General features: G+C 41.0%; 1 protein-coding gene across 7 annotated transcripts in view; it reads left to right on the forward strand.

Annotated features, from left to right (window-relative positions):
- WDR7 (WD repeat domain 7) overlaps positions 1-25,132 on the forward strand; it is a 361,510-nt gene extending 336,378 nt beyond the window's left edge. For 6 of the 7 annotated variants that reach the window (XM_082641443.1, XM_082641445.1, XM_082641444.1 and 3 more), the window contains 2 exons: positions 15,959-16,063; positions 22,211-25,132. In XM_082641443.1, the coding sequence (XP_082497569.1) occupies positions 15,959-16,063; positions 22,211-22,414 (309 nt within the window). In that variant the 3' untranslated portion in view covers positions 22,415-25,132. Of the gene's footprint in view, positions 1-15,958; positions 16,064-21,819; positions 22,162-22,210 lie in introns of those variants that run through there. The other variant, XM_082641446.1, reaches the window with a different exon arrangement.
- The last annotated feature ends 1,158 nt before the right edge of the window (positions 25,133-26,290 follow it).

Below are 26,290 nucleotides of genomic sequence, written 5' to 3' on the forward strand. Positions count from 1 at the left end.
GTGTAAGGTTAGGTTGTTTATTTGAGATATCTCTTGTTTCTTGAGGTGGATTCTATTGCTATAAAGTTCCCTCTTAGAACTGCTTTTGCTGCATCCCATAGGTTTTGGGTTGTTGTGTTTTCATTGTCATTTTTTTTCTAGGTATTTTTTGATTTCCTCTTTGATTTCTTCAGTGATCTCTTGGTTATTTAGTAGCTTATTGTTTAACCTCCATGTGTTTGTATTTTTTACAGTTTTTTTCCTGTAATTGATATCTAGTGTCATAGCATTGTGGTCGGAAAAGATACTTGATACAATTTCAATTTTCTTAAATTTACCAGGGCTTGATTTGTGACCCAGGATATGATGTATCCTGGAGAATGTTCCATGAGCGCTTGAGAAGAAAGTGTATTCTGTTGTTTTTGGATGGAATGTCCTATAAATATCGATTAAGTCCATCTTGTTTAATGTGTTATTTAAAGCTTGTGTTTCCTTATTTATTTTCATTTTGGATGATCTGTCCATTGGTGAGAGTGGGGTGTTAAAGTCCCTTACTATGATAGTGTTACTGTCGATTTCCCCTTTTATGGCTGTTAGCATTTGCCTTATGTATTGAGGTGCTCCTATGTTGGGTGCATAAATATTTACAATTGTTATATCTTCTTCTTGGATGGATCCCTTAATCATTATGTTGTGTCCTTCTTTGTCTCTTGTAATAGTCTTTATTTTAAAGTCTATTTTGTCTGATATGAGAATTGCTACTCCAGCTTTCTTTTGATTTCCATTTGCATGGCATATCTTTTTCCATCCCCTCACTTTCAGTCTGTATGTGTCCCTAGGTCTGAGGTGGGTCTCTTGTAGACAGCGTATATACAGGTCTTGTTTTTGTATCTGTTCAGCCTGTCTCTGTCTTTTGGTGGGAGCATTTAATCCATTTTCATTTAAGGTAATTATTGATATGCCTGTTCCTATTACCATTTTCTTAATTTTGGGGGGTTTATTATTGTAGGTCTTTTCCTTCTCTTGTGTTTCCTGCCTAGAGAAGTTCCTTTAGCATTTGTTGTAAAGCTGGTTTGGTGCTGCTGAATTCTCTTAGCTTTTGCTTGTCTGTAAAGGTTTTAATTTCTCCATCAAATCTGAATGAGAATCTTGCCGGGTAGAATAATCTTGGATGTAGGTTTTTGCCTTTCATCACTTTAAATATGTCCTGCCACACCCTTCTGGCTTGCAGAGTTTCTGCTGAGAAATCAGCTGTTAACCTTATGGGGATTCCTGTGTATATTATTTGTTGCTTTTCCCTTGCTGCTTTTAATATTTGTTCTTTGTATTTAATATTTGATAGTTTGATTAATATGTGTCTTAGCATGTTTCTCCTTGGGTTTACCCTGTTTGGGACTCTCTGTGCTTCCTGGAGTTGATTGACTATTTCCTTTCCCGTATTAGGGAAGTTTTCAACTATAATCTCTTCAAATATTTTCTCAGTCCTTTTCTTTTTCTCTTCTTCTTCTGGGACCCCTATAATTCAAATGTTGGTGTGTTTAATGTTGTCCCAGAGGTCTCTGAGACTGTCCTCAATTGTTTTCATTCTTTTTTCTTTATTCTGCTCTGTGGTAGTTATTTCCACTATTTTATCTTCCAGGACACTTATCTGTTCTTTTTCCTCAGTTATTCTGCTATTGATTCCCTCTAGAGTATTTTTAATTTCATTTATTGTGTTGTTCATCATTGTTTGTTTGCTGTTTAGTTCTTCTAGGTCCTTGTTAAACGTTTCTTGTATTTTTTCCATTCTATTTCCAAGATTGTGGATCATCTTTACTATCATTACTCTGAATTCTTTTTCAGGTAGACTGCCTATTTCCTCTTCATTTGTTTGGTCTTATGGATTTTTACCTTGCTCCTTCATCTGCTGTGTATTTCTCTGTCTTCTCATTTCGCTTAACTTACTGTGTTTGGGGTCTCCTTTTCACAGGCTGCAGGTTCTTAGTTCCCTTTGTTTTTGACGTCTGCCCCCAGTGGGTAAGGTTGGTTCAGTGGGTTTTGCAGGCTTCCTGGTGGAGGGGACTGGTGCCTGTGTTCTGGTGGATGAGGCTGGATCTTGTCTTTCTAGTGGGCGAGACCGCGTCTGGTGGTGTATTTTGGGTGTCTGTTAACTTATTACAGTTTTAGGCAGCCTCTCTGCTAATGGGTGAGGTTGTGTTCCTGTCTTGCTAGTTGTTTGGCTTGGGATGTTTAGCACTGGAACTTGCTGGTCGTTGAGTGGAGCTGGGTCTTACTGTTGAGACGGAGATCTCTGGGAGAGCTCTCACCAACTGCTATTACGAGGGGCCAGGAAGTCTCTGGTGGACCAATGTCCTAACTTTGGCTCTTCCACCTCAGAGGCACAGGCCTGACACCTGGCCGGAGCACCAAGACCCTGTCAGCCACACGGCCAGGTACATGGGGAGTTTCTTGCCTTTGGGGAAGTCTGAGGTCTTCTGCCTGCATTCAGGTGGTGTTCTGTAGGAGTTGTTCCACATGTAGATGTATTTCGACGTATTTGTGGGGAGGAAGGTGATCGCCACGTCTTACTCCTCTGCCATCTTGAAGGTCCTCAAGAACCCTCCCCTTTAAAAGAGCACACCTGCCTTTTATTCCTTTTATTGTTTTACAAAAATAGTAGTGAGTCTCTACCTTTTCTAAGCTATACAAGCAATTCAATGTGTTAAATAATGTTTCTCTTTTTTCTTGTTGTTTTTTAAAGCAGAAGCAGATTTGGGTGTGGGGGGGAGCATACACTCACCACATGGTGCACAATTTTAATTTTAACATTTAAAATGATTTGACAACTGCAAGTTTCATCTCTGAACAAATATTTTTATTAAAAAAAATAAAATAGTGTAGAGGAATACCAAATTGTTCATACTAGAAAAAAACTGCTAAACTTTACGATTTCAAAGACAAGCTAATAGGAAGTCTAGAAGGATGTATGCCAAGTGGCTCATGGTGGTTCTTCTGAGGCCTGGGATCTAATTAGTAAGAATAGTTAGGTAGAGTTTCCAGTTTTATTACAGGTACTTCAAAAAAAAAGTGGTGGCGTTATAGGTAATTCTTAGTTTGCTTTTTTTGCGTTATTCTCTTAAAGAAAAACTCCAAAATAAAAATCATACTTCTATTAAAAATCATTTTTGCTAATGCAGAATTCATATATATAATCTATTAAGCCTTCAGAAATGTGTCCATGCTGCCTTCTTTATATACTTACTCCTAAAAGGAAAATATTATATTAAATGGAGGGCTATTGCTTGAGTTTTACATGTTTTTGCTCAAAAGTGAATAAAATTAGTGTGCATACTATTAAGTACGCTTTTAATAGTATTTGTCATAAGTCATAGTGTGTTATTTTAAGGCACACATCTGTGGGTTACATACATGATGGCAATTATAAGCAGATTACTAACAAAGTGCATTCTGAGTTATAAACAAAAAGCTTCAAAGGATTCATGTTTCCTTGGGAAGAACATAAATTAAAACATCAAAGCAGTTGTTTCCCTTAAGGATTGTAGTTATTTGGATAGCTTGTCAGTGCTACAGAATGCAACAAGTGGGCTAGAGTTATTGATTTTCACCTTGTGTTACCAAAACATTTTTTCATTGATAAATATTAATTGCTTATTAAGTGCTAAAGAGTTTGATGGTCCTGATATTGAATTTCATAATAAATTGGCCTTTTAGTTTGGCTTATCATTAGACAATGTGATTGCATTAAAGATAAAAAGGTTTCAGCCAGCATATCTCCCACTCTAGGGGTATCAAATAGATATTCCTGTAGAGCTTATTCTCAGCAAGAGGATATTTAATTCATTTTCCTTTATGTGTAAGTGACTTCTCTTTGACCAAACTATAGGGAGTGCTTGCTTAAATATGCATTGTATGACTATAATTAGTAGTAAATTATCCAGTATATCTTGCATTGATTCTAGTTTATGAATCTAGTAAATCAGTGAAATTTCTATTAGAACAAAGTTGGTGATTGTGATCATTAATATGAGTCTTTATAAATCATTAATTTGGTTAAAATATTTCTCCTTTCATTTTTGAAAAGGATCTATATATCAAAGTGAGCAACCAAATACATATGTGTGTATACATGCATACACACATACACAGGCATACAAGTTCCGTTTTAAATCCTTTTTGTCTTTCCTTTTAATAGTATATCTTTTTTGTCTTTTTATAGTTATACTCAGGGAAGTCTTAACCCTCTTGTATAATGACCTTTCTGAAATATCAGAATTTGTGGATAACTGATGAAATTTAAGCAAAGTTAAAATTAGCGAAATTGGACTGTCAGTTTTGTCAGTTGATTAGTATTGGCTGTTTGGAATTAGAAGTTTAAATTGGGCTTCCCTGATGGCGCAGTGGTTGAGAGTCTGCCTGCCGATGCAGGGTACACGGGTTCGTGCCCCGGTCTGGGAAGATCCCACATGCCGCGGAGCGGCTGGGCGCGTGAGCCATGGCCGCTGAGCCTGCACGTCCGGAGCCTGTGCTCCGAAACGGGAGAGGCCACAACAGTGAGAGGCCCGCATACCGGAAAAAAAAAAAAAAAAAAAAAAAGAATTTCAAATATATGCTTTTGATGCTAGCAATCTGCCTTTTAAATAAATTATTTACTGATCTGAGTTAAATAATTACTGCTTGATAAAGAGTTATATTTAAAATATAAAATTGTGGGATCCCCTGGTGACGCAGTGGTTGAGAGTCCGCCTGCTGATGCAGGGGACACGGGTTCATGCCCCGGTCCAGGAAGATCCCACATGCCGTGGAGCGGCTGGGCCTGTGAGCCATGGCTGCTGAGCCTGCGCGTCCGGAGCCTGTGCTCCGTCTGCAACGGGAGAGGCCACAACAGTGAGAGGCCCGCATACCGCAAAACAATAATAATAATAAAATAAATAAATAAATAAAATATAAAATTGTTATCAGACTTCAAAGCAATTTTGTTGGTTATTAACTGCAGTGATTCATCGCAAAATTCTCTACCTGAAAAGTGACTTGTATGCTGGGGACAAGTTTGAAATCTGTCACTTAAAAATATTAGTTAAAAACTGAGATTTCAAGTCTACAAATTGTAAAATAGACCAGCTCTTTCTTTTCTGCCCACGCCTTACACTGGTAGCGTCCTCTGTCGTTTTAACCGCATCCTTTTGCTCCTTTCACTCTTTCTGCTCTTCGTGGGTTATCTCAGCCCCTTACACTCAGTTATTTAACAGATAGTCACAGAGAGACTGCTGTGTGCCAGGAACACTGCCGAGTGCAGGATCTATGCCTTCAGCGTCTGTCTGTGTGCTAATAACTCCCAAATCTGTCTCTCCTTCTATAAATCTTTTCCTGAGCTCCAAATTTTTCTTTCTCATTTTCTGACATATTTCCAACTACCTGCTCAAGCCCTCCACCTTAATATCTACATGTCCCAAACTAAGCTCATTGTTTCCCCCTGATGATGTCCCACCAACCCCTCCCATCCCCACTAAAAGCACTTTCTTTTTCTTATGCTTCCCTGTCCAGGAAACAGCATCACCACCCGCCCAGTTGGACCTCTCTTTCCTGCCCGCATCTGGTTCTTCATTCAACTCTTAATTTACCTACTATATTTGCCTGCCAACCATTCCTTTTTCTCTAATTTCTCTCCTCTCTCTGCCAGAATTTTCCTAAAACTGGTCTGATCTGACCATTCTCTTATTTAAAAACTTTGGGAAACTCCCTATGGAGTTTGGGACTATGAACTAAGTCCAAATTTCTTAGCACAAGAAAAAGGCAGTTTATAACCTGGCCATAGCTAGCTTTTTCCCTCATCCCCAAATCTGTCCCTCCTCATCGTCCTCTGCCCCCTGACACTCCCAGTGGCAGAGGGACAATTCCTGGACCTCTCCCACATCTTCACTCTCACAGGTCTGCCTCACCTATCTGCTGGGATCTGGGCCTTTCAAGTCTTGTCCTTCAGGCCAACTTCTCCTTTAAAGCTCAACTCCACTACCACCTTCTTTCTGTATCTTGTTTTGACATCTACCCCTGAACAGAAATTGCTGCCGATTCATCTGTGTTTCCATGGCACCTAACACACATTTCTGTTATGCCATTTCATATATCACACACTAGTTGCTTACTGTCAACCTGTCCCAGTCTCCTAGATTCACTGGAAGGGGCCATGTCTCATCTTTCTGCTGACATCTAACATGGGGCTTATAACATAATAAGCTCTTGATAAACACTTTAAAGTACATTTCTCCAAAAAATACTGAATCCCATGAGGTAGGCAAGAAAGATATTATCCTTATTTTACAAATAAGCAAATTGTGTCTTGGAAAATTTTGTCCATTCAAAAGAGCAACAAGGTCAAATTTTTTTTTTTTTTTTTTTTTTTTTTTTTTGCTGTACGCGGGCCTCTCACTGCTGTGGCCTCTCCCGTTGCGGAGCACAGGCTCCGGACACACAGGCTCCGCGGCCATGGCTCGCGGGCCCAGCCGCTCCGCGGCATGTGGGATCTTCCGGGATCGGGGCACGAACCCGTGTCCCCTGCATCGGCAGGCGGACTCTCAACCACTGCGCCACCAGGGAAGCCCAACAAGGTCAAATTTTAATCCCCTAGATAAAGATGGGGTAGTCTAAGAATAAGTCAGGGCTGACAAGTAATATCAGTGCTATTTTGCCATAGTAATTGCCAGGGAATATTTTAAAATTCAATTGCTATTTGGAAAAAATTTACATATATTATTTTATTGTTTTATTACTATATTATTAAAAATATGGAATGATACTTCAAAGATAGGAGGATGATTTTACAGTTTTCTAATTTGGCATGTCTTGACTTAACAAAAGAAATAGACCTTGTAATATAGGTCAGTATTAATTAGGTTACGTTCCAGACTAATCTGATTTTCTGTTTTAATAAGTTAAGCCTAATAAACCACACATAAAAGTATAAAATTCTTGAATCTGTATTGTCTATTAGTGTATGTACTCTGTCATTCTCCAAAATAAATATGAGCCAGAAGATATAGTAATATATTGGTTAATACATGTATGAATTTTAGAAATTTATGTAATGCTTTAGGTTTTGTTAACACTTTCAAGTCACTTCCCTTTTTGGAATGATGAAAACATTAGATCCTTTTGAAATGTGATTTTGAAAAATATAAATTCCATATTAGTACAATCTGCATAAGACAGTTTTGTGTCACCAGGCACTGTACCAGGCCAAAGAGAGGTGGGAGAGCACATGTGTGAAGGCCCTGTCCTAAGGCTCTAGCCAAAACCATCTTCTGTGTTCGCCTTAACCCAAATCAGAACCCACGAAAATGCTGAGGTCCATCTGGATGGACGATTCCTCAGGAATGTGATTGCTGTTCCCATTGGTTCATGTGGACACGTATCTGCTGAAGGCTGCTGTGGAAGGGCGTGCAGTCTTTTGAGAGGGCACAGAGATACGACAGTTCATGTCCTAAGGAACTCCAAGTGGAAGCAATTGGGCTTTACTTTTGCGGCACAGTATTATCTTTAAGAATATTTTCTCCTGTCTTCTTTGAAAAATTATATAACCATTTTATGTTGGTCCAATTTCTCAGGAATCCTTTGAATATTTAGCAACAGAATTTTTTTTATCAGAATCTTCATAGTCTGAGAATACAAAAGCAAAACTGTTCATTTTAAGACTTCGATCATGTGTTTGAATAGATTTATATTAGAAATATGATAAAAAATACTTAGCTTTGGGTCTGAGAACTATAGAAAACATTTGAATATTCTTAAAAGCTACAGAAGGTTATACTTTAATAAATGTCTTACAATTATTTCATACCAGCAGTGTGAATAGTTGATAACAATTAATTTATTCTCTATCCTTTTTATTTGAAACTGAAGCACATTTATCTAAATCATATAGGCATTCAGTATTTGAGTATCCATGAATAATCTTTAAATATGACTCTATTTTAAAATGTTAAAGTATATGAAAAATGTTACGGTTGGAATTATGTCTTAAACTAGATTTTTTTCTTCTGTTATCATTATTTAGCTTAAAAGAGTCTCACACACAACACAAACCTACTACATCAGTTATTATAATTTAAGTGGGTATTTTTTAGTTACTTCATCCTGAAAATATTTGCTCTAGTAAAGCAGAAGACGGGTGTGTGTGTGTACAGGTACACATGTGTGGTCAGCTCCTGATTATCTGTAGCAAGAAAAAGAGAAAGAAAGACTTTAAGTGGTGAGACTTATGGAAAATTTATTTGAATCTGAAAAAGTTCCTCAATTGAATAGAAGGGAGTCATTGCCTAAGACCAGTAGATATTTTTTTCATAGAGGTTGCTGTTATGATGGCTACAGTATTTTAAGATTGGAAATCAACTATTAAATGGTCACTCTCTACTTGTTCATTTGTAGATCTTCCTTTTTAAATTTAATTTTGATAATGTATAATTGATATTAGTGAAAATATAAGCCTCAGTATCCTAAAAATCTGAAATTCTTACTAATGCCTAAATTACAATAGTGAAACAATCTTGAGCATTTTTTGATTCTTACTATTCCTGGATAAGTGTGTTGTGCACACACATGTTGGTTATAATCCTCCACAAAGAAATTTCAAAAACTGTTGCCTGTGTCTTAAGGATTACCAATATGTAGATATCAGAAAATCTCCTTTAATTCATCAGTGTCAGTCAGTTTATTTCCAAATGACATTTAAGTAACTTTCAGTAACTGAAAATGTACAGTAAATGCTGCAGCTATTTTTAGGGAATAAAGTCTGTTTACTGGAGGCATTATATCTTATAATAAAACTTAAGATAGCGAACTTTATTATATTTATCCTTAAATCTGTTTTCCATTAAGATGTTAAAATGATATCATATCTACTTGTCCTTTGCCCTGAATATATATTCTTTTCAGTTAGATAGTGATAGAAAGTAACTCAATTCATTGAATCATTCTGATACCCCTTGGACTAGCAAATGCCACAATGGGTTGACTCTATAATATAGAGTTGGCATAATGTGAATAAAAAATATTGGCTTGTCCTTCCATCAAGAAAAGAAATTATTGAGTTGAACAACCCATTTTCAACCCTCAGATCTCTGTTCAAAATCATTGTAGAACCACCAAAGCGCAGCATCGAGGCAGATGTGCTTACACAGTCGCGGATAGTACAGCCAGTAGGAGAAGCTGGGCTCCTTTCAATGCTAGAGAATGTTTGGAGTGCATTTCCCATCTACTTCCATCTTGGTCAATACTTTTAGTTTCCATATTTTGTGTCCCAAGTGACAAAGAGCTGGGCCCCTAGTTTTATGATTCTTTCCTCAAGAAGTGCCTATTTATGGTACTTGTAGGTAGGTATTGCCTCTATGGGGGCACAGGTGAGCTCATGGGAGGGTGAAAGCCTTCAGGGCCCCAGGAGGAGAGACTGCTGATGAGAGCAATGGGGCCACCATCCACCTCCTTCCCCACCCGTGAAGAGGGGTGAGGCAGCTTCTAATCTTTAAACCTCTGTTTAAGGTCAAGGAAAAGAGTTTTCCTTCATCTACCATGATAGCAGTGGGCTCAGGGACCCTGCCTCTCCCCACAGGTGTGAGGACTGCGGGGTGTCAGCCATCTGCAGGCCAACAACTTTACTAGCTTTTCCAGCCACAGTGGCAGGTTTGTGATAAAATAAGCATAGTCCTGACCTCCTGCTTGGTGTTATGAGAAACTATAATGACAGCCAGTTGCCTGTGCCAGCACTCAGTCCCGTTTGAAATCCCACATTTTGAGACATGGTTGACCTTTAAGATACCATCCAACTCTAAGATGTCATGATTTGAAAGCTTGGAGAAAGTTTAAGGAAAAAGCTACAGAAATTATTTTAAGAGTTGGAAAATGAGACCTGAAAGGAAAGGTTACATGATAGTCACTGAAATTTTTTTTAAATCCTGAAAATAAAAAATAAATAAGTAAAAAAGGAGCAAGTTGCAGTAACAGCCTTCAAGTCTATAAAAGCTTATCATACTAAGATTGGTGACCAGCTGTTCTCCATCTCTACTGAGGCTAGAACAGAGGAAACAGGCTACTTACACTGTAGCATTTTGGATTTAGATTTGAAAAAGGAAAAATTTCCTGACAGCACAGTGTTGAACACAGAAAGGGGGTCCTTAGGGGAGGGTTTGGCATCTTCTCTAGAGAGATTTGAAAACAGAATGGATTTTCATCTGGCCTGCTTTGAGGCAGCCCTGTGCACATACGGAAGAAACTGGGTGGCCTTTCAATGTTCTTGGCCACGTCATATGGCCTTAAGATCCCACACACAAAAAGGCTGCAGAAGGCTTAGTTCATAGTGGGAATTAAATTTGACTTGGGCCTTCTAACCGGCCATAGATGAGACTTTTTTTTTAATGTGTTATCATCTGCCTAAATCATTTGTTTCCTTGAGCAGGTGAACCTTAAATATATAATACAATTTTCACAAATTGGTTGCTTCGGAGAAAGGAAAGGGATAGTTTTTTCTTAAACATAATTAATTCTTAACTTTTCTACTCTTTTGAAATGGCTCTTTTTTGATGAGTCTCCCCCTTGCCTAACAAACAAAGCTGTCAGAGCAATGTCTTTGTCTCCCATCCGCCTTGAGCCCTTACCTCCCTCCCAGTCAGCTGGGAAATCAGCAGCCTGTACTGGGATGTCAGAAAGGCATGCAAATCAGACCCAGGTCCACCTTCCTCATCCGCCTTTTCCTGACTTCGGCTGCCGATGGGAGGAGATGCCAAATGTTTGGTTGGTGCTTCAGGTACAGAGGAGAGCGTGTCCTGAACCTCACGTAGCATTGTTTGTTATCAGTAAGGGACCAGCCCTAGGAAAATGTAGGTATTTGTAGGTCTTTGCTGTTACCTCTCCTTTTCTTTTCGGGGCTCATCCTCACTTTCCTAAGCACTCACTTCCCTGTATATCTGGCCTGTCTCCAGCTATTTCCTGCGTTTGTACACAGATAGACATTTCATTCAGGCTCACCCTAAACTCAAGGCATCTGCCATGCTTGTATCTCATGAGAGCAGGTTTGTCCTGTTTGCTGTCTGCCAGAGCACATGCTAGGGAAAATGCCTCAACTGAAAGCATAATTGTATTTGTAGAAATTTCAGAGACCATGCGCAGCCAACTGGGGACACACCTGCAGTTCAGCAGACCTTTCAGTCGCCCCTCAGATTGTCACTGCCTGTTTTACCCCTGAGCCAGCCGTGCTGCTCCCCGAGAAGGCCTGCGACCAGGGTGGCCCCCTTCCCTCTCAGGCCCTACAGACCCTGGGGCTGTGAAAGTTCGGTCAAAGTCCTTTTTTTTTTTTTTTTTTTAGTTTAGTAACTGTTATACAAAATACATGGGTCAGTCCTTTATAAGCCTTTCCCTTGTGATTATGATAGCAAAATTGTACCTGCATTTGGAAATCTTTTCTTCAGAATTTATGTTAAAAGTAGGGAATTTTGTTTGGCTGGAGTTTTTTCCTCCCCTTTAAAAAAGTGATGAGGCCTGGAAATTACTAGATGTTCTCTTTGATCTTGTTCAGTCTGTAGAGTGGGTGCAGTAGAGTCCTACTTTTGGTTTCAATTCTCAAATTTGACATTTGGAAGCTGAATAGCAGGAACTCCAGGAAGAGACGGCAGTTTTAGAGAATATTCTAGACAGTCATAACTTGTATTGATGGTGACCAAATCCTTTTGGAAATCCGTGTCTCTCCTCTGTACAACAGGGTTAATTATACTTCTTTGCCGAGCACATTGAAGGTGCCTGTTAAAAACTGTTGGGTAAGTGCAAGCGTTGCTCCTTCTTAATGAGGCCTCTCAGTTCCTTTTCTTTCATAAGAAAAAGGGGGAGAGAGTGTTTAACAATTCAGCACTCTGTCTCCTGCTAGGGATAATTGCTTGATTTCTTTTATTGTTCGTAGCACTTCTTGAATTAGATTAATTTCTTTATATTCCATTTCTGTCTTTTCAAGACAGCAATTTCTTTGACTAAAAATATAACAAGGCATATGATACTCATCCACGTATAAAAAGTAAACCAAACCTGCTTTTATTTTGAAACCCGTTGTTTTGGAAAATGTTCTTTCTAGTTGAGCATTTAAGATCCCAAACCACTAGGTTTGCCCCATCACAAAGCACTTACAAGTTCACTGTGATCCGCGCACAGCTGCATCTAATGCCAGAATAGAGGGTTGAAATCAGTTCAGGTGGTGCCTGCGCAGATCTGAGAGAAATTCAGAGATTCTGAACAAAAGACAATGGCAACATTTCCATTACGCTGGGGACTGAAGCACCTCTCAGGCTGAGATTGTAATGAACTCACCAGATGTACCAAACCATTTAAAATAGTGAGCTTCCCTGAGCTACCATGAGTGGTACTTGCTTTCTTATGAGACAACCGTTCTGTGAGCTGACACTGCAGTCAGAACCCTGTGGTTTTTCTCTATGTTGCTTTGAAAGACAGCCTGTGGGGCACCTCGCAGTATCACACTGTGAGTGTGTGTGTGTGTGTGTGTGTGTGTGTTGATGTGTTCTGATCTAAAGTATAGTTCCCCTTTGTTCAAAACAGACTTTAAAGAAACTAACACATTAAACTCAGTATCTAACCTTGACAATAAAAACAATGAAGGAAAACAGGACTGTGATTAGCGAAATGAGGAGGAAGTATTTATTACTAGACACCTAGAATGAGCATAAATATAGTTCTGGGTTTCGTGGCAGGAAAGCAAGCTCGTGTGAGATTGTGTAATTATCTTTTCATGATAAAAGAAACCCACAAAATTTATCTGGAAAGATAAACATTTTCCTGGCAGAAAATTCCAAGATGAACTTAATTCACAGGATCTTCTATCAGAGACACTAGATAACATAATGAAGAGGGTCTTCAGCTGACACGGAAGTATTCAAGTGGACGTTTCAAACACTATAAACGATGAAGATATAATATGAAATATTAGGAGCCTGTGTGCTTGGCTTTCTGCCTTTACTACAGGGCCACCTTAGCCAACCTCACAGAGGGGTATATGTTAAGGAGATCATTGGGTCGGTACATCCTTTTGGACCTTCTGGGTTACAGCCTGCTCACTGTTGCACTCTCTTCTTATCTGAAGCACATTCTGGTTGCTGATTAAGGAGGGGTGCTAATCTGAAGGAGGTAGGCTTAGCATTCTGCTTTGAGATTTAGGGGCCCTAACTCCAGCAGGAGGGTTGAATCCACCTCTATGTGGAGCTGGACTTTGGTGGAGAGGGGGGCTTGCAAGAAGGGCAAGCTTTTAGAGGAGCTTTTAATGTGCTCACACTCTTGATGCATACCAGGACCCCAGAGCATGGAAGCAACTATTTTGAATGAAATATTTTTAATGGAAAGGTTGCATTAAATGCCATGAGGGACCAGACAGGCAATAAGGGAGTCAGGCAGTGGGTGTTAGGTACACAGACCCGCTTGAGTCAGGGCTGGGACATGAGAGCAAACGCCCAGGCCCACAGGGCACTGGCCCATGTTGCCACATGCAAAGGCCCAGGATTGCCAGAGTGGAAGCAATCCCGGGCTTTTCCAGGAGAGGCTAGAAATCTTGATTTTAAATGATGTTTAATGAATTAGAATATAGGCTCAGAAACTGAAAATCGTTTTGTAGGCCAAACCCAATATATGTATAATCTGGTTTCGTATATGATTTTTTGGGGGGTTCATTAAACGGCATACTCAAGTAATTGATGTTTTTTTTCAGCTTTATTGAGATATAATTGACATATAACATGTGTAAGTTTAAGGTGTACAACATGATGATTTGATACACTTATATACTGCAAAATGATCACCCACCCTGGCGTTATCTAACACCTCCATACCGTCATGTGACTACCATTTCTTTTTTGTGGTAAGAACATCTGAGATCTACTCTCTTAGCAACTTTCAAGTATATTCATCTGATCATCTTTAAATAAGGAGGAGTAACACAAATATTAATAATATTCATTGGATTCTTATGATGTGCCATGCATTGTGCAGAGGGCTATATATGTACTAACTCATTTAATCTTCACAAGGCTCTTTGAGGCAGGAATTATCGGTATCATTCTCAATATCATTATCGACATCATCATCGTCATCTCTGCTTCCTAGACATGGGTGCTCTTGAGGTTAAGGAACGTAAATACCTTGCCCAGCTTCCACAGTAAGCGGTGGAGCCCAAATGCGAGGCCGGCAGTCTGACTCAGAGCAGTGTCCTCTGCCAGCCCAAAGCCCGGTGCTACCAGTATAACATTTTTTTCTCTGAGTGTTGAAAAACAGGCATTATTTTGGATCCCACAGCGCCTTGTCTAATGACAGGAAAGAACAAAACCCAGAAAGCCCTGAGGAGCGTTCCCACACCCCCATCCCTGTCTCCCTTCCTCATTGTAATCACTCAGATATTAATTGTGAGAAGTGTCTTACTGAAATTTACAGTATGGGTGTGGCAGGGCGGAGGTGGAGGGGCCCTGAATCACGCAGTGAGCTTGAAGCTCCCGCCAAGACTCAAGGCTCACAGTTCGTCATCAAGAAACAGCAGATGAGGGGCTTCCCTGGTGGCGCAGTGGTTGAGAGTCCGCCTGCTGATGCAGGGGACACGGGTTCGTGCCCCGGTCCGGGAGGATCCCACATGCCGCGGAGCGGCTGGGCCCGTGAGCCATGGCCGCTGAGCCTGCGTATCCGGAGCCTGTGCTCCACAACGGGAGAAGCCACAACAGTGAGAGGCCGGCGTACCGCAAAAAAAAAAAAAAAAAAAAAAAACTCAAAAAAAAGAAATAGCAGATGGAAACAACCCTTCCTAGCATTGCCTTAGTTTAAGGGAACACATTTCCCCATTCCTTCCTAAACCAAGAGGGGAGACCAACCTCCCGTTGTAAGCAGACTGAATATTGCTTCGTGTGGTAGAGATACGGTCTTTAATAGTTTGTGTAGAAACAATACAGTATTATGCTAACTTGCTAAGTATTCCAATCTTTTCAGTAACTATTAATATCATTAAACGTGAGTGTAATTTTTTCTTACTAAAGACCTTTTATCAAAGACCGCGTCTAAAATACAACATCCTTTTTTTTAATTCATGGTTAAATCAATGATAGCTATTTGGCAAAGTCTCAGAATTATCCCTGTTAACTTCTTTTTAATAGCATTTGATTTATATGTGTGCTCAAACCTCCAATTCATGCGTGTATGTACGTGTACTAATTGTGGCCATATGCATTTAAACACAGGGTTATTGGTGGGAAATGAAGCATAAAATGTGAAAGACGTATAATTATTAAGGGGTTGAAATGATAGTTCTTGACTCCTTCCAGAACGGGGATGTTATGATACAGCTTTGATTGGTTTTCATTTCAGATGAAGTTCCTGGAGAGATTTGGTGATCAGTTTTTCACCTTCCTAATTAATTGTCAAATTCTTCCCTCTCATGGACATAAATGAATTAACACATTGGTTTGCCCGTTAACATATGCTTTTCCTTCGGACTCATGCTGTCCTCCCAAGTAGGAGACAGGTGGACTCCTCAGAATAAGGTCAAAGCCCCTGGATGTATCAGTGAGAGAACGTTGGTTGCTTTTCCTTTTTTTCTAACCTAAATTTTTTTTTTTTTTTTTTTTTTTTTTTTTTGCGGTACACGGGCCTCTCACTGCTGTGGCCCCTCCCACCGCGGAGCACAGGCTCCGGACGCGCAGGCTTAGCGGCCATGGCTCACGGGTCCAGCCGCTCCGCGGCATGTGGGATCTTCCCGGACTGGGGCACGAACCCGCGTCCCCTGCATCGGCAGGCGGACTCTCAACCACTGCGCCACCAGGGAAGCCCTAACCTAAATTTTAAAGTAAAGAACATAATGGTTTCGAATAGCCATGACATAACTTTTTCAGCATTGAATGTATTTGCATCCATATGCGTAGCAGTTCTGTGCAATGCATACGATGAATGACTCTGAATTCTATTTCAGACAATCCATGGTCACAAGGGACCCATCACTGCTGTGGCCTTTGCTCCTGATGGACGATATCTTGCCACCTACTCAAACACAGACAGCCACATTTCCTTCTGGCAGGTAAGTGTACATGCCGCAGGGTCTCGATGTGTGGTGCATGATCCGCTTTTGCCGGGAAAGGCTCCCTTGCGTCCTCCCTCCCTTCTTTCACAGATATCAAGTACTTACTGCTTGCTGATTATGTGCCAGCTGCCAGCATGCAGGGGCTACTGAGAATACAATTAGCAGCCTAGAAAGAGGGGGTCTGCTCTCACCAAGCTTTCAGTCTGAGGGAGACACAAGTAAATCAGCAAGTAACTACAATACAGGGGGAACTTGTGGGCCGGCTTCACAGAGGCAGCGACACCTGAGCTGAGACATGGTGACATCAGGGAAGGGCCAGGCATTCAGGGTAGGGAGGGTTGGGTGTTTGGAGAGAGGTAGGCATCATTCAGATATAAGTGAGGGCCTGGCCTGAAAGGAATTGGGGCAAGGAGCCCCGCTCAGGCTGTTAATTTACACAAGGCATCCAGACAACACCAACAGGGCACAGGGGAAAGGGCAGCCTCGTATTAACTTCATGCCCCGTTTGTATGATCTCATTTTCGTTGGCTTTCTGAATTTCCACATAACGCTCTTCATTTCCAAGCTATTAAAACATTTTCAAAACTCTGAGTATCACTGACTGGCAGTACATGGGAACAACTCTGTTCGATTATGATTACAGTGTTCATTAATTTGAGCAACTGAGTTGTATAATAGAACTGTTTCATCCTCAGTGATAAACCTCCATCCCATCTTCTTTTTTTTGTTTTTTGGGGGGTTTTTTTTGTGGTACGCGGGCCTCTCACTGTTGTGGCCTCTCCCGTTGCGGAGCACAGGCTCCGGACGCACAGGCTCAGCGGCCATGGCTCACGGGCCCAGCCGCTCCACGGCATGTGGGATCTTCCCAGACCGGGGCACGAACCCGCATCCCCTGCATCGGCAGGCGGACTCTCAACCACTGCGCCACCAGGGAAGCCCCCCATATTCTTTTTAATTACCTTACTCCTGATAATTACAAAAAAGTTAAGCATTACCAACCCCCCAACCCGGGCGAGTTAATATAAAATTCTGTTACCTACCCTAGGATGCAAGTATGTTTTATGAGATTCAGTTTATTGCTTTGAAAGCTAAAAAAGCAAATAAAAGTTTAAACAAGACTTCACAATGTGACAATGATTTTTAAAAACTCAGTAGCTAATGTAATGTAAAAGAGATACAATAAATTGCTTAATTAACCACATGCTGTTGAAGCATGACAACTTCCAGATCTGCCCTAGCTTTTTCTACTTTTCATCTAATTTAGCTTTCCAGTCTGTTTTCTTATTATCCTTTCTTCCAGAATATAGCTCCAGCATCTTAATGGGCTCATATTAAACTTTTCCTTAAAGATGTCACCGAGTCTTCATTTTTCCTAGTGGGTAACCCCAGGACTCTTATTTTATCCTACTGAAATCCCACAGCAAGTCCATAAACAACTCTTGCAACATTGGTCCTGTAGATAGTGTCTCTCCCAACTGTTCTTTTCTGCCAACGCAGTGGTGTCTGTGACACCAACTGTTCTTTGATACACATTTTCCTGAATATCCCGTTCTCTTGAAATCCCAGAGGAGTGTCCACGTGAAACTCCCTTCATTTGGCATGTATCCGGTGTGGAAGCGCTGGGTGCCAGCCTAGCTTTAGGGACATGGAACCAAGCAGTCTCGGGTCCCTGCTTTCCAGGAGCTTGTGTTCACCCTATGCTTTATTCTTGGGAATAAACAAAACCAGATCTCTTCTTTTTTGTTGTTCACTTTTTCTTCCTGCTAAGAAAATATACTTCCTTATATAAAGGGATACCTCCTAAATTGGCCAGATGTGAAACTTTCCCCAGTATTTTCCTGAATGTCCAAGTGGTAAACCTTTTCCCCCTTATCTAGGTCTTCAGAGTCCTATTTGGATATGTTCATCCCTTCCTTGAATCTTTTTCTATGTTTATCAGAGTTGCTGCCCGGCTCACTGATGGAATTATCGTTAGCATCTTCCTCACCCTGGAGATCAAGATCGTTCCTTAGATGCTGTCTTTTTTTTTTTTTTTTTTTTTTTTTTTTTTTTTGCTGTACGCGGGCCTCTCACTGTTGTGGCCTCTCCCGTTGCGGAGCACAGGCTCCGGATGCGCAGGCTTCAGCGGTCATGGCTCACGGGCCCAGCCGCTCCATGGCATGTGGGATCCTCCCGGACCGGGGCACGAACCCACGTCCCCTGCATCGGCAGGCGGACTGTCAACCACCGCGCCACCAGGGAAGCCCGATGCTGTCTTTTTGAAACACCTCTTTCTGTCCTCCAGTTCAGGCTCCTGCTGTTGCCTCTGGGCTTCACCAAGTGCACTTAACCCTGCGCGTCTGTCCATGTGGCCCTTCCCAGCTCCTTTCCTTCGTCTGCACTCTCTTCTCCAGGGGCACCTTGTGTTACTCGCAGGGGTGGGTGTTCAGCAGACAGAGCACCCAAGCACCTCAGGCAACACCCAGGTCTTTCTTGCCTCTAAACCCAATGTCAGAATTTAAAATGTGGCCCATTTCTTCCCTGCTTAAATTATACCCAGCTTGGTCTTAAAATTTAAGTGGAAGACACAGAAATATCATTTCAACTTTCTCAAGAAAATACAATAAAACCTCTTCCAGAAGTATAGTGGGTTTTTATTTGAATTAGAGAGAGTCCAAAAAGCAGTGTTAGATCTACCGTGGCTCTCCCCAAATGGGCTTGGCTGATTTATTTATATACATATTGTTTAGGTCTAATGATGTATGATAATACTTTTATATGATTCCAGTAAATGTACTGCAATATATTTTGAAAACGTAATGAAGCCTTATTAATAGAGAGCCTCACAAAAGCCATCAGCTATTAAAATCCTTGCTGAGAAATGAGTGTTAATGAGAATTACTAGTTGGATAATTACTCAAGTGAGACTTAGTAAAAGGTTTGGGTGCAACATTACTTACACTGAGAATGGCATTAAAACACTTCCTGTTTTGATGAATTACATCTGTATGTATGTCTGTGTGTTCAGAAAATAATCTTCTCAGAACTGGTCTTGTGAAGCAGTATTTTTAAAGGGAAGGAAAAAGCCATGGTTGCTGTTAGTTCGTTTACATACTCAGCCACTCAATGATGTAATTTGGCAACCTTTCAAGCCCTTTGATTCTCCAACAACATATTCCTACTCTTTGAATATTTCACTTCAGTGTGTCCATTGGTATTTGAGCCAGGAGAGTTTAGTAATGAAATACAGCCATCATGCTCTCACCTGAATTTTACCACCACCCTCCAACAATTAAGTATCCTCTTCCAGGAATGCTAATAAAAAATTAGATGGATATTGGTTTCACTTAGTTTTCTTTATTCCATCATACAATAGAATACTATTCAGCCATTTTTAAAGGATGATGTAAATCTATAGTCATTAACATAAAAAGACTGCCCTCAACATTTTGTTGAATGAAAAAAGCAGATTGTGCAACTGCCTTTTAATATGAGCCTGTCTATGTAAAACTCCTTAAACCTGCTTCTCCTTACATGGATATAGGCTTGGAGATCTGGAAAGAGGTTTACCAGAAGGTTAGTGATTGTCTCTGGGAAATGATATTTCAGGGGATTTTTGCTTTCTTTTTTATACTTCTCTTTATTATTTGAATTTTCCATGATGAGTATTTATTAGCTTGGTAGTGAAGGAAAAAGCTAATGTGACCAAATATTATAATTCCATGTAGTTTTCATTCATGCAGGACTCAGATTGCCTTTACTTTAGCATAATTTGTAGCCAGTCTCTGATCAAATATTAATATTGAATAACAAAATGGCTAGTTGATTTGGTGAGAGTTCTTCGATGGAGCTTACTGGAAAAATCAATACCCACCCTTACTACTTCAGATTCATCTCTTATTTGAAGAGATCATAGGAAAAGGATGGTCTGAGGAACAACAAATTATAGTTAACATGAGAGTCTCTGTCTTTCCATCTGTTTTCTACCATAATCGTTCTGTACTATGTAGAATTTCACATAGCCCTGTTCGGAGGCAGGAAGGCTGTTTGACCCTAACAAAGCATCTATCAGTCATTTGAAGGATGATTCAACTTGTAAGGAGAACCCAGATATAATAATGGACTTTTTGGGGACACCTTTCCACCTGTCACATTCCAATAAGATGTTCTCTCCCTGCCCACTTTAGCCTTCAACCCACTTCTTGGACGTGGCTAAGTTTGAAGGAAGGAATTAAAAATAAGGATGCGTCTGAGCCTATCGGATGCCCCTAGCTTTTTGAACCACCAGCAGAAATCAAGCTTCATACACATTTTCATAGAAAATCCATAAAGAATGAAAAATACTTTGTAGTTATTTATCAACTGAGAAATTAGATTTTTTAAAAGCACAGTATGCCTGTTGATGCCAGTTAATTTTAACCGGCAATTTTCTGCATCATTTGGATCTGCTCTGTAAGAGGACTAAATAATGATGTACGGTTACCCTTTATACAAGTGAGAACTAGCAAATCAAGCTCACCATCGTTATTTATATTTAAGCTATTTGGGAACCTCCAGAAAGCAGTAAGTCCCTGATTTTTAGCTTTTATGGAGTTTTTGGAAAAAGGAGGGAAGGACGCAAGGAAAGAGGTTCTTAAGAGGATGACGGTAAGGTACTGCCCGGCTTTAAATGTTAACTGCACTTTAACAGAAAGAGTTAATGATAATCATACATTTGGTTTTAAAATGTGACCTCGTACACTAGTGATTTTTTTTCACCTCTGTGTTGTGTTCGACACTATTATTAATGCAGGAAAATCAGTAACATTAGTCATCTTAAAAGGGTTATTACTCAAGATGATTTAAATTGTGAAAATGTCAGTGGAGCCTGCACGCGTCCTGCCAGAGATGCCATGATTTACACCCCCTGACACCATCCTGCTTCTGAGAAGGGCCAGGAAAGGAATGGCTTATATTTTGCACTGATCCAAATGCAGAGCATGATATCAGCAACAACACACCTTAAATGTCCTAGGACGTGCCAAGGTTTCCTGTGTCAACCGTGTGTACACATTGGAGCATAATCTGCATGTTTCACGCACGTCCCTAGAATCACGTACATTCAGGTGGAGGTACTGCTGGAGAGAAGAATTGGACATGAAAATTAGCGCAAAGAAAAATATTATTTCCAAGCCCTCTTTCCTGATGGTCAGTGTGCTTGCCACGTGATTTGTAATAGCACAAAAGATGAATATTGAAAAAATGTTGTCATATTTAGAATCTAAAGGATTCTTCAGACTCCGTCGCTCAGATGACAGTTCACTTAGATAACGGCCATTCAGCATTTAGCACTTCGACATGAATGCATAGTTGTTCATGAGCCATAATTTCCATGTTATTTTCCATTTACGTGAATGAATTAAGAGAACTTAAGACTCAAGTCAAAGCCAGAAAGGCTGCCCAAAAAGCAGAAATCACCAACCGATTAAAACATCCTACCAGTAAAGTGTTAGAGTGTGCTCTCTTTACCGTGGCAGCAAAACAGTGGGCCACACGTGCAGTGTTGAGAGGTGGTTGATTCTTGTTTTTTCCTTCAGAATAAACTAGAGCTTTCCAGAGATTGGATTTTTTAAAAAGCAGGTGAGGAGGGAAGGTGTGGTAGGTGGACAGGAGAAGGGGGGTAAGTTTTGAGCTTTGATCTGGTCACCTATTACTCTGTCTATTGCTGAACTTTGCTTCATTATCTCAAACTAATTCTAAGCCCCCCAACTTGTCTTTGGGGGCTCATTCTTCAGGGGATGCAGTGAGCACTATAACTAAAGGACAGAAAAGTCTGCCATTTGAAATACCCACTGTTTACAAATATTGTCTGATGGAACCGTTTTATTAAAATGTGTCATTTAGCTGCCTTCTTAAAGATGGATGGGCTTTCCTGCTGTCCAGTTCTACCCACCAGGTAAAATTTCTGTGCGTTTACGCATTTGCTGTAACAGCATCAGAACAATTTCAAATACACTGAAAGGAGCCCTTTAGAGGATAACAGTAGACTCTTAGATGACCGTGAAGCCTCGTGATGGAGGAGAAAGTGACCGCAAGGGTGTGTCCCTCGAAACCCTCTCTGTGGCGGGGAAAAGGAAGCGGTTCCTGCAGTGACACGTGTGCTCTCCTGTCCCCATGTCCCTCCAGATGAACACCTCCCTGTTGGGGAGCATCGGCATGCTGAACTCGGCACCTCAGCTGCGCTGTATTAAGACCTACCAGGTGCCCCCCGTGCAGCCGGCGTCCCCCGGCTCCCACAACGCCCTCAGGCTGGCCCGGCTCATCTGGACCTCCAACCGCAACGTCATCCTCATGGCCCACGACGGCAGGGAGCACCGCTTCATGGTCTAGGGCTCGTGTCTGCGTCCCCGTTCTCCCAGGTCTCCAAGCCCAGAGTCCCGTCCTTCCTCGGTGCCCACCCCCGCCGGGGTCATGGGGGGGCACAGCCGGGTCTGTGTCCCTCCGCATGGTCCCCGGGGGCAGACTCCTGCTCGTGCCGCCTATTGACTGAGGCATGCACACATCGCTCCGCAGGAAGTGGCCGTCCCGTCCCCAGGTCATTTCTCACCGCCGCAGAGGGAGGGGCGGCCAGCAGTCCCGTTGCTCGGTGCACCAGAAGCCCGGAAATCAATAACCACTGTGACTGCACTGCCAGCCCAGATCAGCAGTTTCCTCAGGCTGAACCCCACCTCTGAATGCTCTTGGAAGCTGGTTGTTCTGACATTGGGTTTTGAGGTCATGTGGCAGTCCTAATTATCGATACTATTTTCCTTTGGATTTCCTAAAACGTGCTATTGTTTACCAGAAAGATTCTGTGTTTACGTGGGGTTTTTTTCCTCCGGGAGATTGCTAGGCAATTACTCAATCCAATTTCCTAGGGTTTAGCCACTACCTTCTTTATTAACACCTAACTGATTGGAGATTAATGAGAAACACACACACACACACACACACAAATTTTCCTTGTGGAGACTACAGTTTCCCAGACACCTAGCCTTCTAAAAGGCTCATATCCCACTTAAGTGATACTCTATTTAGTAGCTCAAAATGAAAATGGTCACTACTTGTGATCTAGTTAAGATAATCACTATAATCTCTTAAATGGACTTTTGCAATAAAGAACCCAGTTTGAAAGCATAGCGTATACCTGAAAAGAAGGTTCTTTGGCTGCAGATCTTTTTAAGAAAGCGCTTACCCCTTCCTTACAGAAACTTCACAGACCTGCAGTTCCCGTAAGTCAGCTATCATGTAATAGCTACCATTCAGCCTTCAAACTACTACTGATCAGTTAAAGGAAAGCTTAGACAGCATTTCTTTTAAACAAGTATCCTAGAAAGTTATTAACTATGGCACAAGCATTCAGGGGCATACAGTCATCCTCAGTAGCCGCAGAGGATTGGTTCCGGGACCCCCGAGGGTACCAAAATTCACATATACTCAAGTCCCTGCTATAAAATGGCAGAGTACACGGAGGGCTGGCTGTGTATACAGATGTGGAGGCTCTCAATCTTTCCGAATCTATCCAAGCATTGCAGTAGGGTGTTCATCACAGTTCCAAGTAAGCTTTAACTAGGTCACTTTCTTCTCCTTATGTCGGATTATGCTGGTTCTTGCTCACAGTAATGGAAAAAAAAAATCTGTAAAATAATATTTCGGATGACTCGCTCCTAATAAACCTTGCTCTGTATATAGTTGGGGATTTGGTTGGTTGGTTGGTTGTTGATTGGTTGGTTAATTGGGCAAAATGGTTTATTAAATACAAAAATAGAAAAAGATTTATTAAATTCAGAAAAAATACGTGAAGTTTACAAAGCAACCAAAATGATAACGGGAGTGTCTAATTTAAAAAGCGTAGATTGTCAGAGTTTATATAATATACAAAAAAAGTAGGATCACAGTCCAGGAACAAATACATCTCTTATTTTATTGAAACAGATTTCTAAAGAACATGTTAGGAAATTAAGACCACTGGAACATCTCTTTCATATCGACATGAAGTTTGTCATCTCTAGTGATGGCAAACCCATCCTATACCTTGGTTTTAGACTTCAGGTATTCTTAAAAAGTGAATTTATGCCATATGCATGTACATTGTATTTATAAAGATTATATATGTAGCTTCCCAGGAAGAAACTCAGAACCATACAGCGTAGACTTGCTTTGTTTGGTGAACATGCTGTTGTGCCCGATATAGATAGAGAAACCTGAGGAGAACAAGAGGTGCTCTCAGATTTTCCAGTGGTTTCCCGTGTCTTCAGTGCGAGTACCTAGCACGTGTTCACTTTACGAACTGAAATGGGGATTAATTTATTCTAGACTACAAAGCTGCTTTGGAATGATGAAGTGTAAAAGTATACCTTAGAGATTTTTTTTTTTAAACAGAATGTTCAGGGCATCCGGAGGAAGGTGTGAGGCTGTGGGCAGGCCACCCCAAAGCATGGCCGGCACACCCCATGGAGGGTTAGAACAAAGCTGTAAGGGCCCTAGGAGCCAAATACCTGGGCAGTGGGCCTCGGAACACTGGCCACACAGCCTGGCTGCACAGACAGCCAAAACTGTTGGCCCCTAGAACATTCCAATTGTAAAACTCTGGGGTGAATGGTATCTGATGGTGAGACAGACACCTCTAACTGCTAAACCAACATCTGCATTCTTGTTCACACCAATCTCTCCTTGGCTGTTTTGACAACCACAGTTGCAAACTTCATCACAGCTCAGATTTTCTCGGCACTGAGGTAAACTTTACCTTGTCATCCCAGTGTACGCTTTTGGTGTCTTATTGATCTTGTTGGCACTGTATTTGGACCTGTCCTTGTAAATGTAGAGACATATGTGGCTTCATTGGTAATTTACAAGTGAAAGATGATGTGATACCTGTATGAAAATGTAATGATTGAACTCCCTGTGTACAGCACGTGACATAAGCTGTCTGCCCTCAAGGCATTTCTTGATGACTCCACTTAACAGATTCTATATGTGCTGAATGTCCCTGTGTACTTACGTGTGTGAAATAAAACTGAATTGTACTGAAGATTGTTTTTCTCATTAAAAACATTGTTCACTCTGAAACGTTCTCAGTTGAGATCCATATGCTTTCTCCCAATTTTGGTACCAAATTAAGCCTTCTATTTCTGTCATTTCCCTGGAGAGCTAGCTTCAGGAAAGGCAAACTTGTCCACAAAGGAGAGCTGAGCAGTAAAGGAGTCTCTCTCCCAGCTGTGGAAGTGAGAACCACACTCCTACCAAGACTCAACAGCGCCCTCTGTGGTTTGGGCAAGGGAATTGCGTGCCTGTTGCTTTATCTCCCCCTTAAATTGCTCCTAAATAGACTGTTAATGGTACCAAATTTTATCTTGTCAGATTTGATGACATGGCTTGGCTGCCCCGGGGTGGGGGGCTGGGCTGCGATCATTAAATTAATTTCATTTAATACTCCGTTTGGAGTTGAATTTGAATCCCTGAGGAAAAGGGTATAATTGGTTTTCAGAAAAAGCAAGAGCAACAACAAAATAGGTCATCCTCGCTCACAGAGGGTTAGTCATGTAAGTGGTGAATGTAGTTTTCTTTAATTTTCAGATAAGAATTAAATTGAGTCAATCATCATATAACAATACAGTTTCCTTTAAGAAATAGACAAGCATCAAAGGAGTTGACTGCAGCATCACTGTCCCTATTCAAAGGCCTACTGTCCATCCCAGGAAGTGTTTTAACATCTCCTGATGTCTTGAATGTATCCTTATAGGGAAAACAGGGCCAGTAACAGTTCTTTATGATTGGTGATCACATAAACTGATCAAATGTGGAAAGGGCATGACATTAATAGGAAGGTAAAGCCAAGCAGTGCTGGGTGAACTTTCACCTTTCACCCCTTCAGCTGACTGACAGAGCTGAGTGTTGAAGAAAATCAATACTCTGGAGCCAGGAGGGAAATATTTCTAACCTCTAACTAGAGAATGTATTTTGACAAGGCCAAGATAATCCAAGCTGCACAGGAGAAAGAGAAAAGAAGACTCATTTTTAAAGCTTGACACTTCAAGGTGTTTTTGTACAATGGTTTAGAGATCGTCAATACATACAAATACCAAAGGTCAGAAAGAAAAGCCAGAAGAATTTCAAAAATTAGATGTTCAGTTCTTTCTGCTGTTTACAAACTAAAAAAAGACTACAGAGAGGTTCGTGCTGGGAACCGTTTAAATGAACAGCACTCACAAATGTGGGCTTTAGTGT

Source organism: Mesoplodon mirus (genome assembly GCF_964341445.2).
Source record: "Mesoplodon mirus genome assembly, chromosome: 13".
NCBI classification, from domain to species: Eukaryota; Metazoa; Chordata; class Mammalia; order Artiodactyla; family Ziphiidae; genus Mesoplodon; species Mesoplodon mirus.